Here is a 15,606-nt window from a genome sequence, read left to right as displayed (position 1 = left end):
CTCCACAAGGGATGAATTTTTCTATGGTGCGTACACTGATGGTCTAGGGTGTAAATCGCCTTATTAGCGTTTGGCAGGTACATTGGGGTAGATCATGACTTTGTGCAATAGTGTAAAATGTCAACTGTCTATTTTACATTCTCTCGATTCATATTTCCATTTCCCTGAACGGAAATAAAAATTTGGAAAGATGTAAAATGGGTTTGATGATTCACAATCTCTCATTTTGCCCTATCAAGCAAAGTCAAGATCTATCCCATTGCAACACACAAACAAAAATAGCTGGAAAAACCCAGCAGGTCCAACATTTGTGGAGAGGAATACAGTCAACGTTTCGAGTCCTTATGACTCTTCATCAGAAATCTATCCCAATGGATCCTAGACATTTTTTGCTGTTGTCAGAAATTGTTCATCCTTCAATACCAGCAAATAGCTATTTTCAGTCAGATATTCAGTCTGATATTTTTGTGTCAAGATATCTGCGGGTGTTTACATGACATCTAGCCACAACTGAAATGATAGACCCAACCTGGAGTCGGGACATTGACTGACAGCTGTTTCTGAGCCCTTATGAATAGGGGAAATGACCATTGACTAGTTGAAGCCCTTGGTGACTGGTAGTTAGAAACAGAAAACCCTTATCAAATTATATTGGCAGTCATCAGTCAGTTTCAGAGACCAAAGAATATTTGAGTCTTACAACAGGTAAATGCTCTATGTTATTGCTCATCAAATGTATTATAAACATGGATCAACGAAAGAAAGGAGCTTGAAAGGTTCCTTCAAAGAGAACAGTTATTTTCTTGGAACTCTGTGTACAAACATGGGCTGTCATCTTTTGTATAATGGTGCTGATTTTGACCTGTTTCCAAGGCAGCATATTGGTGGAGCAACACTTGATACCAGGTAATGGCAGTCCACTAGAATACTGAACTCTTGATGACAATTGCATTACTCTGGGGAATCCAGGTGCACTCTTTTGGCAGTCATCCTGGGGCTGGGGGATGCTCTCATGAGAATTGGGGCTCAATTGCCCACCCCGCCCCCACCTCAATCGTTGCAAGAGTCAGCTGGCAGCTGATGCACCTAAAAAAAAAAGCCCACCTCGCATCCATAATGCACCGCTGGCAGGCTAAACAGCCTGAGAGTGGGACTTCCACCTCTCAGTAAGTGGAAGTCCTGCCCTTGAGCTGCCAGTCAATCTGATTGGCAGGCAGATCGAGCAGTCCCAGCAGTGCCAGAACTGAGTAGTGGGTGCTGGTGGGACTGCAAGCAGGCCCAGGAAGCACTTTGATGGATCCTGGAGCTAGCTAAGTCCCTTGTCTTTAGGGTGGGTAGGTATTAGGCAGCCTAGGTGGGTGTTGTGGAGGGTGCAAAGGTGGGTTTTGGAGGCCAGGCTGGGAGGAACAAAGTGTGGGGGTGCCCCCGATGTGCAAAAGGCACCTGCTGAATTACATCCTCCCCTTCCTCACTGTCTTTTAACCACTTGTGTTTAAAAAGCTGGCCTGCCCACCTGCCCATGCGAACCATATTATGGCATGGGCAGAGTAATATTTGGGTCATTTGGCTTGGTAATAAGCTTAATTGGCTATTAATTACTTATTTAAAAATGGCAGGTGAGCTGCTGATTTCAGCGGCCGCCCACCGAGCATATTCTGAGGGAGAGCTCTAGGATAGGCAGGCCCCCCCCCTCCAAACCACTTGAAACACCCCTGGTTGGGAGAGCGGGGGGCATAAAATCTAGCCTTTGCAGTTGTGAATTTTCTAGTGGTATTAGTAGAGGTTCAGGAGCAGGTTTGAACAAGCCCCAGGAACATAAAAAGTTAGTGGTTTGTACTGTCTATCTGGTTATGGTGGAAAATGTTTTACTATATATATAACAGGAACAGTCACCAAACAAAACTCTTGCAACAGTTAAATACCAGCTAAACCTCAAGTGGTCTGAGGAGTCCTCAACACTGACTCAGGGCCCCATGAACACTCATGGTTTCAGATCAAAAAAGGCACAGATACCTCCTGCTGATTTTCACCTATTGCCATCTCTTAGCCAGTGAATCAGAACTCCTTCACGTTGAACACTATTTGGAGGCAGCATTGAGGGTAGCAAGGGCACAGAGTGTACTCTGGTGGACTCGTGGTTTGATAGTGCCACCACTGACTGAAGTACATAGCTGTAAGATTTCATTAGTGGCAGGTGGTCAGAGAAAAACTCATGGGGATAACCTACTTGATCTTGTCCTCACCAAGCTGTCTGTTGCTGAAGCATCTGCCCACGACAGTTTTGATAGGAGTGATCACCGCACTGTGAAGGCCAAGAACCATCATCACACTGAAGACACCCTCATTATGTTGTGTGATACTTTAAGAAGGGTAGCAGGGATCATCCAGGAAATTACAGGCCGGTGAGTCTTACGTCAGTGGTAGGGAAATTATTGGAGAAGATTCTTCGTGACAGGATTTACTACCATTTGGAAGCAAATGGGCGTATTAGTGAGAGGCAGCATGGTTTTGTGAAGGGGAGGTCATGTCTCACTAACTTGATTGAGTTTTTCGAGGAAATGACAAAGATGATCGACGATGGAAGGGTAGTAGATGTTATATACATGGATTTCAGTAAGGCCTTTGACAAGGTCCCTCATGGCAGACTGCTACAGAAGGTAATGTCGCACGGGATCAGAGGTGAGCTGGCAAGATGGATACAGAATTGGCTTGGTCATAGAAGACAGAGGGTAGCAGTGAAAGGGTGCTTTTCTGAATAGAGAGCTATGACTAGTGGAGTTCCGCAGGGATCAGTGCTGGGACCTTTGCTGTTTGTAGTATACATAAATGATTTGGAGGAAAATGTAACTGGGCTAATTAGTAAGTTTGCAGATGACACTAAGGTTGGAGGAGTTGCAGACAGTGAAGAGGATTGTTAGAGGATACAACGGGATATAGATCGGTTGGAGACTTGGGCAGAGAAATGGCAGATGGAGTTTAATCCGGACAAATGCGAGGTAATGCATTTTGGAAGGTCTAATACAGGCAGGAATTATACAGTAAATGGCAGAACTCTTAAGTGCATCGACGGGCAGAGGGATCTGGGTGTACAGGTCCACAGGTCACTGAAAGTGGCAACGCAGGTGGATAAGGTAGCCAGGAAGGCATATGGCATGCTTGCCTTCATTGGCAGAGGTATTGAGTATAAAAGCTGGGAAGTCATGCTGCAGCTGTATAGAACCTTGGTTAGGCCACACTTGGAATATTGCGTGCAATTCTGGTTGCCACATTACCAGAAGGATATGGAGGTGTTGGAGAGGGTGCAGAGGAGGTTTACCAGGATGCTGCCTGGTCTGGAGGTTATTAGCTATGAGGAGAGGTTGGAGAAAGTCGGATTGTTCTCACTAGAGCGACGGAGATTGAGGGGCGACTTGATAGAAGTTTACAAAATTATGAGTGGCATGGACAGAGAAGATAGTCAGAAGCTTCTTCCCAGGGTGGAAGAGTCAATTACTAGGGGACATAGATTTAAGGTGAGAGGAGAAAACTATAGAGGAGATGTGCGGGGCAAGTTTTTTACGCAGAGGGTAGTGAGTGTCTGGAATTCGCTGCCAGAGGAGGTGGTGGAAGCAGGTACGATAGTGGTGTTTAAGAGGCAGCTTGACAACTACATGAATAGGATGGGAATAGAGGGATACGGACCCCGGAAGTGCAAAATGTTTTAGTTGACCGGCAATATGATCGGCGCAGGCTTGGAGGGCCGAAGGGCCTGTTCCTGTGCTGTACTTTTCTTTGTTCTTTGTTCTACTACCACTATGTCACGTGGGATAGTTGAAGAGCAGATCTAGAAACTCAAAACCAGTCATTGGCATCCACCCATTTATGTAAGATGATGGAAATGCAGCAAATCCGTTGGGTCTGGGATAGCTTCATATGGTGCACTTTTGCTGATGGCTGAAGAAACCAATCTGAGAGTCAGGGTCTGCCACAAGTGCCACATATGAGGTGGTTATTAGGTTTTGTGGGTTGTTTTTGATGTTGGCCCATTTTCAAGCTCCTGTAGCCATTAATCATTATTGTGGCGCAAGCTGGCTACGGGTGGTGTCACCATTTCTCTCTGTCAACAGCTATTGTCTTAACAGGCATGAAAATAGATGTCTAGGGCTTTCATGTCATGCTTATGAGCATCCTTGAAGTGGAGCTTTGGTTATCCTATTGGTCTTCTGGTTCTGGCTACCTCTCCATATAGAAAATCCTTGGGCATTTATCGATCATCCATCCTGCGAATATCCAAGCCAGCAAAGTTGCCTCTGCTTGATGTGTGCAGCATACTTAAGAGTTCAGCCTTTGAGAGGACTTTCACATTCATGAATTTGTCTTTCCATGAGTCACCCAGAATGCACCACAAACAGCAAATATAAAAATTGTTGAACTTCCATTCTTGATAGCTCTAAGTCTTCCATGTTACACAGTCAATACAACAAGATCCTGAGAACACAGACCTCATAAACTGTAGTATAATGTAGTATGTTGACCAAGTCCCATCAAAGGTTAACTGCACTCATGTGATCTGAGACTTGAGGAGACTAACCCTGGTCAGAAGGTAGTGTAAAGGGGTGTTCTCATAACGGTAGACACGTTAAAGTAAAGTTAGTGTTTTGCAGCCAGCAGTCTTTGAGAATTTATTGAAACTGCTCCAACTCAACAACACAATTATATATGGTAGTGGTGGTAAAAAAGATGTTAATAGAAAAATATCTACCTCTACCAGAGTGCTTCGAGACTGTCCCAGGCCACAATCAGGCTGAAGCATGCCCAAAGTGATATAGGAGATTGACTCGATTTTGCACCGTACCAGGTCTTGAAGAGAAGCCAGACTGTAAGCAGATCAGTACACTTTTCTATGCAATGGGCGACTGTTCGGACAACAATCACCCTGGGGATAAATGAGTGTAAAGCCACACATGCCAAGATTATTGATGCCTCCGAGACATATTTCAATATCCGCAAGAACACCATTGTGGAGCACGCAAAACTCAATGAACATACTCAGAGACACAGGGAAAGCATCAATGCATTTATTGTACCAATTAGCAGAAGACTGAATATGGTAAACTGAATGAGGAGCTATCTTGTGACAGGAAAGTTGTTGGAGTAGTGGATGATGCATTATCAGATAATTTGTTGTCCCAAGATGACTTGATGCTGGTGAAGGCGATTTAATTAAGTAGACAAGCTGAGATCAGGAGGCAAAGCCAAATGCATAATAAGGTTTGGCTGAGAGACCAAAAATCCATTAAAGTGTTGAAACAGCTTCATCCCAGGGAAGACAATGCTTGACTGACAGTTCTTTCTCTCTGATCTATTCTGTCAATTGCACAATGTTTATTTGCACAAGATGAAGCGGTTTCAAATGCTTCTAGTTTCAGCTTTTGGTACTTTAAAGGGTCTGGATGATTGAGTCTTTTATTGGCCTGTAGCGAAAGGAGTTTTTGTTAAGAAAGTTGAACGTTATGAATGACTTTTTTTCTTTATAAAAGTTTTTATACATTCTATTGTCAATATGGAGTTCATTCGCTCGATGCAGTGGGTGAATGGACATACCATAACTTGGCATGGTGGGGTGGGTGGTGGGCATAACTTGACAAAGGGGGATATGGGTGGGTGGGTTCAGGGCAGGATTTGGCATGGGGGCATGGTTAACAGCTTTTGATCTTACCTTTTAAAATATTCCCTCATCAAGACTATGGTTCATGATACCTCTGATGTGCCGTGAGCTGCCAGTCCTTTAAAAGCTGGCCTGACTTTATGAAAATTGCAGAGGACTAGGACATGCCTATCTCCCCATTGGAGCCAGCCAGGTCAGGAGTGCAGGGTGCGGGCTCATGACCTGAATCAACCCACACCCTTAAATGGCATTGTTAAGGGTCGGGAATCCTGGAATCGGACCCCGGCTGCCATTTTCGCTGCCATTTTCACCGCCCCCCCCCACGCAGTATCCCCAACTCCATGAAAATCCAGCCCGAAATGTGTAGTGCCAGAGTTATTGTTCAACCATTGTGAATTTATGGGGTGACAACTATCAAAATGCACTGTTAGCAACAACATAAATCAATAAAAATGATTTCATTGGCACAATAACCAGCTTTAAATTGAAAGAACTGGGTTAATTTTAACTATGATAGTTTTTCTGATTAAAAACGATATTCTGTTACTGCCAAGACCAGAAAATTGAGCAAGATTAAAAATCAATGTGTATCAAATCTGAGTTGTAATTTGTTGCATGGACAGAGTTTCTAGAGGTTTTTTTTTTCATTTTAAATTCAATTTTGAGGCTTTTAGACTTTGATAACATTAGTCCTTAAGGAGAAGTCAACATATAAAGGTCCAATCTACTACTATCCTGATCATGGGCAGAATTTTTAGGATGGCGGACAGGCGTGATCGTTGGGTCCGGGATTGTCCAGGGAATGGTCCGCTGACCGCTGTCGACCTCCGACCATGATTTCATACCGGCTGGCCAATTAACAACCAGCCAGTGTGAAAGGCGTGCTGAGAAACTCAGTGCTGCCGTGGTGGGGGAGGGAGGGCGCTGATGGCAGCGCAGGCGCAGGCAAGTGCTGACAGAAACCTCCCTGAAGGCAGAGAGCTACCTCTGGGAGCTGAAGACATGAAAAGCATTAAGTAACATTTTTAAAATCAGGAATAAAATGTGCAAGCATCACAATCAGTCACCTGAACATATACATGATAAAAATGCTGTCCATAGATTTTTCTTCTTCTTTCATTTAATAACAGAAATCTCATCCCCCCTCCCCCTTGGATGAGATTTCATGAAAAATGCAAAGTCCGCCTGGTCGATTTGCCTGTCCGCCAACCGTAAGGTTGGACAGACCACGAAAAATCGAAGACAATTGTACCTTTAATTATCTTAATTGGTCTCTTAATTGTCAGCGGGTGCACTTCCGACTTTTTCGCATGCCTGCTGACCGAAATATCACGTGAGCACTGGATGGCATCAGGACGCTCGCCTGACGTCATCTCACATGATTTCACGTCCAATTGGGTCAAGCGCGCGCCTGCCTATCAACCTAAAAATTCTACCCCATGTTCTTTCTACCTCTCCCCATACTGGTAAAATGATTGCTTCCAAACATGACTTGTGTATGTAAAATTGCATTGCATCCTGTGCTGAGTTTGGGAGTATGTTATATCAATGCAAACAATATTTGTATCACTGCACGAATTGCAAAATATTACTGTTCTGGAACTACATTTTAGACATAGTGAAAGCATCTTGTATTAACATTTGGGAAGTGAGCACCTCTCTCTTTAATGCAAAATATTCAGCCATGGCCCAAGAGATTACACTCTTAGTATTGAGCTCTCTTCAGGGAGAAGAAGCATATTATTGAGGGGACATTCATTGGGAAAGTACTGGAAAAAATATTTTGCCCACTTTCATTGTTACACTATTAAGGATCGGGAGACAAGAATGGCATTTAAATTCCCATCTGAAGATTAGTGTTCCTACAAAATGGATTAAAATATAAACTTCTGCGCAGGTCAAGCTTGAACCCACAACATTTTGGCTCAGTGAGAGCTGTGCTACTGAGTCAACTGTGCACAGCCAAGCCCTGAGAGACTCTAAGCCGGACAGATCATTCAAAGATATTTACTTTTCTGTTTGTTACTGATAACAGTCTCAGATGATTGAATAAAATCTATTTTTTTCAAGTGATTTGGTTAGAAAGCTGCTCGTACTTTGTTATTGATAGACGTGTGTAATATTTTTTAATGCATGTGGCCTAAAGTCATCGTTGTTTATCCTCTAGGACATGCAAATCATCAGTACGGATGAGAATCAAGTATTTGTGGCTGTCAAGGAGTGGCATCAGATGGACACCTACAACCTCTACCTGTCGGACCTGAAGGGTGTGTACTTCACTCTCGCTCTAGAGGATGTCAGAAGTACCAAACAGCCAGAAGAAAATGTTGTGATAGATATTCATGAGGTAAATCCTTCTTCAGTACTTCAGACATGGAGGGATGCAATAACATAGATTGAAGGATACTGTGCATATTCAGTGGCATGCTGGAATCCAATATCTTCCTATGTTAATGACCTAGAGAGCATTGGCTATCTTCAAAAGCAATGACAATTGCTGCTTGCACAAAATGGAGTGAAACTACTCCATAAGCTTCACAACCTATGCTGTACCTACCCTGGAGTCATCTCAAAGTTTGAATTTAATCTTTTGATTCAGATAATGGGTGTAAGATATAACAGTCTATGTTGTCATTTGAATCTCTCAAGTGAATATGAGTAAACGATAAGTTCTCAATTTAGAGGCGCAGGCTGCCTGGTCAACCAAAAGATCCTTCCATTGCCATTGATCAGTGTGCAGAAATCACGGTGTGTTGCATGGAAAGAGCTAGAAAGAAACCATCGTTCCATCATTTTATTATTTCTATATGATGGTTGTAATGTGCGCTTTACAGATTAATTACAGAGGATGGAGGGTACACTGGGAGGTATATGACGAATTAGTGTTCTGCGTAGGGGAGTTCCCTGAATAAGGTCAAAGTGGTGGGATCACCTTTAAGTTTGGAGTCCAATCAAACAAAGAATCTCTATCATAATATTTGCATCACATAGATCATTAAAAAGGTAAAATCTCGCCTTCGGTTGTAATCTTCAACCTGAATTTCTTTGAACTTTCTGCCATTGCTCTCACTGTAAGTGGTGGTGGTGTAGTTGTAACGTTGCTGGATGAGTAATCCAGAGGCCCAGGCTAATGCTCTGGGCAATTGGTTCAAATCTCACCATAGCAGCTGGTAGAATTTAAATTCTATTAATAAATCTGGAATTAACAGCTTTGTCGATTGTTGTCAAAGCCCATCTGGTTCACTAATGCCCTTTAGGGAACAAAATCTGGCATCTTTACCTGGTCTGGCTTACGTGTGACTCCACACGCACTGCAATATGGTTGACTCTTAAATGCCCTAGCAACCACACAGTTGTATCAAACATCTACGAAGTCTAAAAAAAAGGAATGAACCCAGACGGATCTCTCAGCATCAACCTAGGCACCAGAAACGACAATGGCACATCCAGCCTATTAACCCTGCAAAGTCCTCCTTAGCAACAACTGGGTGTCCTCAACATTGACTCCGGACACTATGAAGTCTCATAGCACCAGGTCAAACATGGGCAAGGAAACCTCCTGCTGGTTACCACCCCCACTAAAACTGATGAATCAGTACTCCTCCATGTTGAACACCACTTGGAAGAAGTGCTAAGGGTGGCAAGGGCACAGAGTGTACTCTGGGTGAGGGACTTCAATGTCTGTCACCAAGAATGGCTTGGTAGCACCAATAATAACCGAACTGGCCGAATCCTAAAGGGCATAGCTGCTAGACTGGGTCTGCAGCAGGTGGTGAGGGAATCAACAAGAGAGAAAACCTACTTGACCTCATCCCCACCTATCTACCTGTCGCAGTTGTATCTGTCCATTACAGTATTTGTAGGAGTGATCATCGTGCAGTCCTCATGGAGACAAAGTCTCATCTTCACATTGAGGATAACCTCCATCATGTTGTATGGCACTGCCAGCATGCTGAATGGGATAGTTTTAGAACAGATCTAGAAACTCAAAACTGGGCATTCATGAGGCACTGTGGGCCATCAGCAGCAGCAGATTTGTATTCAACCACAATCTGTAACCTCATGGCCCAGCATACCCCTACTGTACCATTACTATTGAGTTGGGGGATCGACCCATGGTTCAATGGAGAGTGCAGGAAGGCATGCCAGGAGCAGCACCAGGCAAGTTACATTTGTGCCACACAAGTGCCAGGCAATGGCTATCTCCAACAAGAGAGAACCCAGCCATCTCCCTTGACATCCAATGGCATTACCATTGCTGAATCCCCCACTATCAACAACCTGGAGGTTACCATTGACCTGAAAATGAATTGGAGCAGCCATTTAAGAGCAGATCAGAGGCTATGAATTCTGTGGAGAGTAACACACCTCCTGACTCTGCAAAGCTTGTCCACCATCTACAAGGCACAAGTCAGAAGTGTGATGGAATACTCATCAATTGCCTGAATGAGTGCAGCTCCAACACTCAAGCAGCCTGACAACACCCAGGACAAAGCAGCCTGCTTGATTGGCACCCCATCCACATTAAACTTTCAATCCCGCCACCACCGCTGCGCAGTGGCAGCAGTGTGTATAATCTATTAGATGCACTGTAGCAACTCACCAATGCTCCTTCGGCAGCACCTGCCAAACCCGTGACCTCGAAGGACACCTAGAAGGACAAGGGCAGCAGATGCATGGGAACACCACCACCTGGAAGTACCCCTCCAAGCCTCACAGACTCCTGACTTGAAACTATGTTGCTGTTCCTTCACTGTCGCTGGGTTAAAATCCTGGAACTCCCTTCCTAACAGCACTGTGGGTGTACCCACACCATATGGACTGCAGCGGTTCAAGAAGGCGGCTCACCACCACCTTCTCAAGGACAATTAGGAATGGGCAATAAATGCTGGCCTGGCCTGCGATGCCCACATCCCATGAAAGAATAAAACAAAGTGCAACTGAAGTCCTACTTGTGCATATAAACCAGACTTCCAGTGAAATTAGGCAACACAGCAGCAGAAAGTCCAAAGAAATTCAGAACTTATGATCATGTAACTGATTCTATGCTTGTGTGAGAATAAATTGTTAATTATTTCTTTGTAAACACAATAATCCATCCCTTTTATGAACATGTATCAATGGCACTAATGAAAACCCTTTAAAAAAAACTCGGTCTCACTGCCAAAGCTAATGGTGGGAAATGTGCCAAGATGAAAATCAGTAAGTAAAAGATTTAAAACTTAAGCAAGGTAGAATAGCATAGTGCAGTTACAAAGAATAAAATTAAATTTAATGAATACAAATTAAATAGAAAAAGAAAATGAGAAAATTGGGAAACAGAATGAATATCTTCTTCCAAGCTATGATTGTGTTTTATCTGCTTTTTCAGTAGTTTTGGGTTCATCCAATAATTAAACTAATTCTGATGTTTAAGCATTTTTATTCCTGCAATATTGGTGTGGTTTTTCACCCTGAGTGCATGAACTAAAAATAAATAATACTAAGCAGCCCAGGGAGACTGACATTTCCCTGGAACTGACAGAAAATTAAAGGCTGAAAACACCCTTGTGTTCTTATGGCACAGAAAAGATAACAAAAAAGACAGAATGGTATTTATGTAAATGAATGCAAATACCATAGTAGAACTATTTACTGAAGAAAGAAATCTATGCCAAAATTGACGGTAAAAAATAAACCCAGGGACCTGACTAAAATGACAGAGTTTTGTGCAGTTGATTAAAGGAATCTGCAGAGGCTCGAGAACTGGTTCTTGTAGTGTTTCTGATAGGTGATATGTGTGGTTATTTTGTCTGGAAATGCTTCAGGAAATATTCTTTTTCTCTCATCAGATTTTCTGCCCTGAGTTTTCTACTCTCCTCTCCTGAAGGTATTGACTTCTTGCTGAGATAGTCCTTCTTCAGAACCTAAACAGTAAATATCGGCAGGCTATTTGACTCTAAGAGCCATTAAACTCCACATTTGTCTCTAAATAGTGCCCAAATATGCATAGCTGCTGTATCAGGGATCAGAATGGTTAATTTTCCCTTCACTTACCCAGGGTGCTGGGCCCATTTGCAATAATCAATTAATTCAACATAGACTAGGATTGAACCTGGGGTTTTCTTAATCTGTGTAAACTGCATGACACAGTGGAACCATCAGAAAGTTGTCAGAAAAGAACTGTGAAGACCTAAGGAATGATCTAATGTTTAAGTAATTTGATGTGACAGGGATTAAATTTTCACAGCTGGAAAAACCAATGCAATGCATCACCAAAAACCATGAACAGTACATTGGAAGTGATGATGTCATTGTCACTTCAAGGAGATTAATTTTTTTGATGATTAGATGTATATATTTTCTTTGAAAGTTGTTGGTATTAAATCAGTTTAACATCGAGACCAGCAGCTATTCCGTGATTCAACCAAGTGGTCAGTAAGCATAGATAGAGCTGGCAGATTATTTGAACATGGGGAGAATCACAACTGAGTCGGATCCTCATTTAATTTAATTAATTTATTTGAATGAACATACCTTCAAGCAGACGGTACTGAATGGTGATCAGAAGCATAAGTCCTGATTGATTTTGTGTCTAAAAGCTATAACAAAAGAAGTAGGTAATTGTCAGCAGTGTGCGTTTTTCAGCACTACACAGGTTTGAGCTTGTGTAGTTATTTTTTTCTATTTGACTCTTCATTTCCTTCTTTTAAAGTGCATTCCTTCTGCTAATCCCCATAAAGCAGCTGAGGCACGTATTGAGGTGTTGGGGCCATGGAGGTGGTGGAGGTTGGGGAGGTGGTGGGGAAGCTAATCTATTGGGCTGGGTTTACAAACCATTAAGGGATTGTGGGAGGTTGGGGAGGCAAAAACTGTGCTTTTAGGCTGGCAGCATTCAAGTTTTACTGGTGACAGGACATCCTAATATTGTCACTCTTTCCACTTGGGTCAGGGTGACCAGCTTTAATGAGCTGGCTCCAAAGATTCTATGCTACTAAATCCTGCTCACTTAATGTGGCAGAAACCTACAATGGATGTAGGATTCAATGAATGCAGGGAGCCCGCTCATAGACAGTCATCTACAGAAGCCCAAACGATAACAGCTACAATATAAAAGTGGTTCAAGGCTTGAGGACTGAGATGAGTCACAGCCAACTTGGAATATGGGCATGAATTGGAATTGTTTAATATTCCAAAGGGATGTTACATCGTGCTAAATTAACATGTGAATCACACATCTGTTTGGAATACTAAACAAGGTAATTGTTTTCAGTGGGAGAGAAAGTACAAAGACAAAACCCTTCTGCGGGCATGTCAACTAATAGGAAAACACCGTGGTTATTTATACAAGGTAGGTAGTTTCATATCAAATACATTGCCAGGTCTGTTACAAAAATATTTCCCCATTTCTGTATTAAGCCGTACAGATCAGGAAAGCCCAGATCCAATCACACAACTGTGTTGTTTCCTGATCTCAGCCAAGATAATACATGGCCAAGCACAATTGGCCTCTGTATCCTGCGTTTAAGATTAGAAAAATCAATGTGATTTCTGACGTGATTGCAATCAAGAAGCACATGCTGGAAAATAAGCGGGTTAGATTTTCCACGCCATCAGAAAGTTGGTAGGATCAATGCAAAGAGGCCTATTCTTGCTCACCACACTGACCCCCATTTCCTTTCACACTGTAATAAACTTGGTTCTGGACAGATTTCTTGTTAGAAACTGTTAACTTTATTTACAGAGCTCCTAATGAAGCTACATGCTTGAACCAAAGCCACAACTAGAAAGCTGCACCCCTAATATAACCTGCGCTTAGGGTTGACTCATCAGTAGAATCACGTGATCCCTAAAACGGTGTGAAAGGTTTCACTTACAATCACTACACACCCTCTCTGCCCCGAAGGAGATGCTACTGGTCAGCCCTTGCTCACCCATTGCATGTAAGTATCAGTAGGAGGGTGGACTGCCATATGGAAAGGGACAGTAGGTCTATAGTGACTTGAATTCAGAGAATGGAGGCAAAGAACCCAGTAGATGCCTCCTCCCTACATGTAGCCCATTTCCCCCATCCCATTCGTATTTCCGTACAGACTTTACTCTCTCTACTGTTGATCTTCAGGACTCTTCAGCCTCTTTAAATAGCCGGGCACCTTTTCTGGCACTGCTTCTTTCAGCACTGCTGCATCTTCGCAGCCGCTGCTAGTGGGAATCCGGTTGGTACCTCACTAATGCATATCCACTAAACCCCCAGAACCAGGGTTAGGGCAGAGGTGGTCAAAAGTCCCTTCTCCATTCCAATGAGAATTCCCTGCCATGTGTGTGTATATCTGTGTCTGTGTCAGGCAGTATCATTATCAGCTGTGGTACCATCCACAGTTTGATAGCCTGTCAGCACCCAAGAGGCTAAATTCACAAGTGAAGAATCCCCCAATCTGGGTTTGGCACCAGAGGGTTAATCCCCTCTGTGGAAATTCACTCCATCTTACTCAGGAAAGGAAGGAGAAAAATGGGAGAAAATCAGAAAAGAAACAAAAATAAAAATCACTCTGGACTGTACAATGTCACAATGCCAGAACACCAGATTACCACTAATTTGTTATTTTGTGAATTTTGTCTATCCCCCTAACCAAACAATTACAAATACTATCTGAAAAATGCAAAAGAACCTATGTTTAAACCAGGACTGTTGGTTATTTAAACGTGAGGCCCAGCTTGTAAACATTGAATCCAAAATTGATTACTTGATAGTCTTGTCAGCTAAGTATCCAATCCATTCAAAAGATTTAAATTTAAAGATGCTGATCAGGTTAATTCTCTTACAGCACATAAGGAGGCCATTCAACCCGTCATGTCTGTGCTGGTCTTCCAAAGGAGCAATTTGCATGGTGCCACTCCATGGCCTTCTCCCTGTAGCTCTACACATTCTTCATTTTCAGATAATGATCTAATTCCCTCTTAACTGTATTGATTGAACCTGACTCCATCACAATCTCAGGCAGTGCATTCCAGATCCTAACCCTTGCTGCATGAAAAAGATTTTCCTCATGTTTCAATTGCTTATTTTGTCAATTGCTTTAAATCTGTGCCCCTTTGTTCTTGACCCTTCCACCTATGGGAACCGTTTTTCCCTATCTCGTCTGTCCAGACCCCTAATAATTTGAATACATCTATCAAATCTCTTCTCAATTTTCTCTTCTCCAAGGTAAACAGTCCCAACCTCTCCAATCTATCTTAACTGAAATGCCCCATACCTGGAACCATTTTTGTGAATCTTTCCTGCACACTCTCTAATGCCTTCATATCATTCCTAAGTATCACACCCAGGACTGGACACAATACTCCAGTTGAGGCCAAACCAGTGTTTTGTACAAGTTTAACATAACCTCCTTGCTTTTGCACTCTATACTCCTGTTAATAAGATCTTGAATACTGTATGCTTTATTAACTGCTCTCTTAGCCTGTCCTGCACCTTCAGTGACTTAAACACATATAAACCCAGGTCTCTCTGCTCCTGCACCTTCTTTAGAATTGTACCCTTTACTTTATATTGTCTCTGTGCGTGGTTCCTGCTAAAATGCGTTACTTCACACTTTGCTGCATTAAATTTCATCAGCCACTTGATCCCCCCCCCCACCCCACCGATTCCAACAACCTGTCTACGTCTGTTTGAAGTTCTACACTATCCTCCTCACAGTTTACAATGCTTCCAAGTTTCATATCATCAGAACATTTTATAATTGTGCCTTGTATAACCAAGGTCTAGGTCATTTAATAGTTCAAGAAGAGCAAGGGTAGTATCACTGACACCTGGGGAACTCCACTACAAACCACATTCCATTCCGAATAAAGATCCAGTATCCACTACTCTGTTTTCTGTCATTCAGCGAATATCATATCCCTGTCGCTACTATCCCTTTTGTTCCATGAGTTATAGCTTTGCTCACAAATCTGTTGTGCGGCAATTTATTAAATGCCTT

General features: G+C 42.7%; 1 protein-coding gene across 3 annotated transcripts in view; it reads left to right on the top strand.

Moving 5' to 3' along the window:
• The window catches only part of sorcs2 (sortilin-related VPS10 domain containing receptor 2), an 874,344-nt gene that overhangs the window by 714,142 nt on the left and 144,596 nt on the right, over nt 1-15,606 (top strand). For all 3 annotated transcript variants that reach the window (XM_078542265.1, XM_078542257.1, XM_078542248.1), the window contains exon 9: nt 7,815-7,994. In XM_078542265.1, coding sequence (XP_078398391.1) covers nt 7,815-7,994 — 180 coding nt within the window. The remainder of the gene's footprint in view (nt 1-7,814; nt 7,995-15,606) is intronic.

The sequence above is a fragment of the Cetorhinus maximus genome, chromosome 1 (assembly GCF_964194155.1).
Source record: "Cetorhinus maximus chromosome 1, sCetMax3.hap1.1, whole genome shotgun sequence".
Taxonomy (NCBI): domain Eukaryota; kingdom Metazoa; phylum Chordata; class Chondrichthyes; order Lamniformes; family Cetorhinidae; genus Cetorhinus; species Cetorhinus maximus.
The sequence above is the reverse complement of the archived record's forward strand: the minus strand, read 5'-3'. Positions and strand labels throughout refer to the sequence as shown.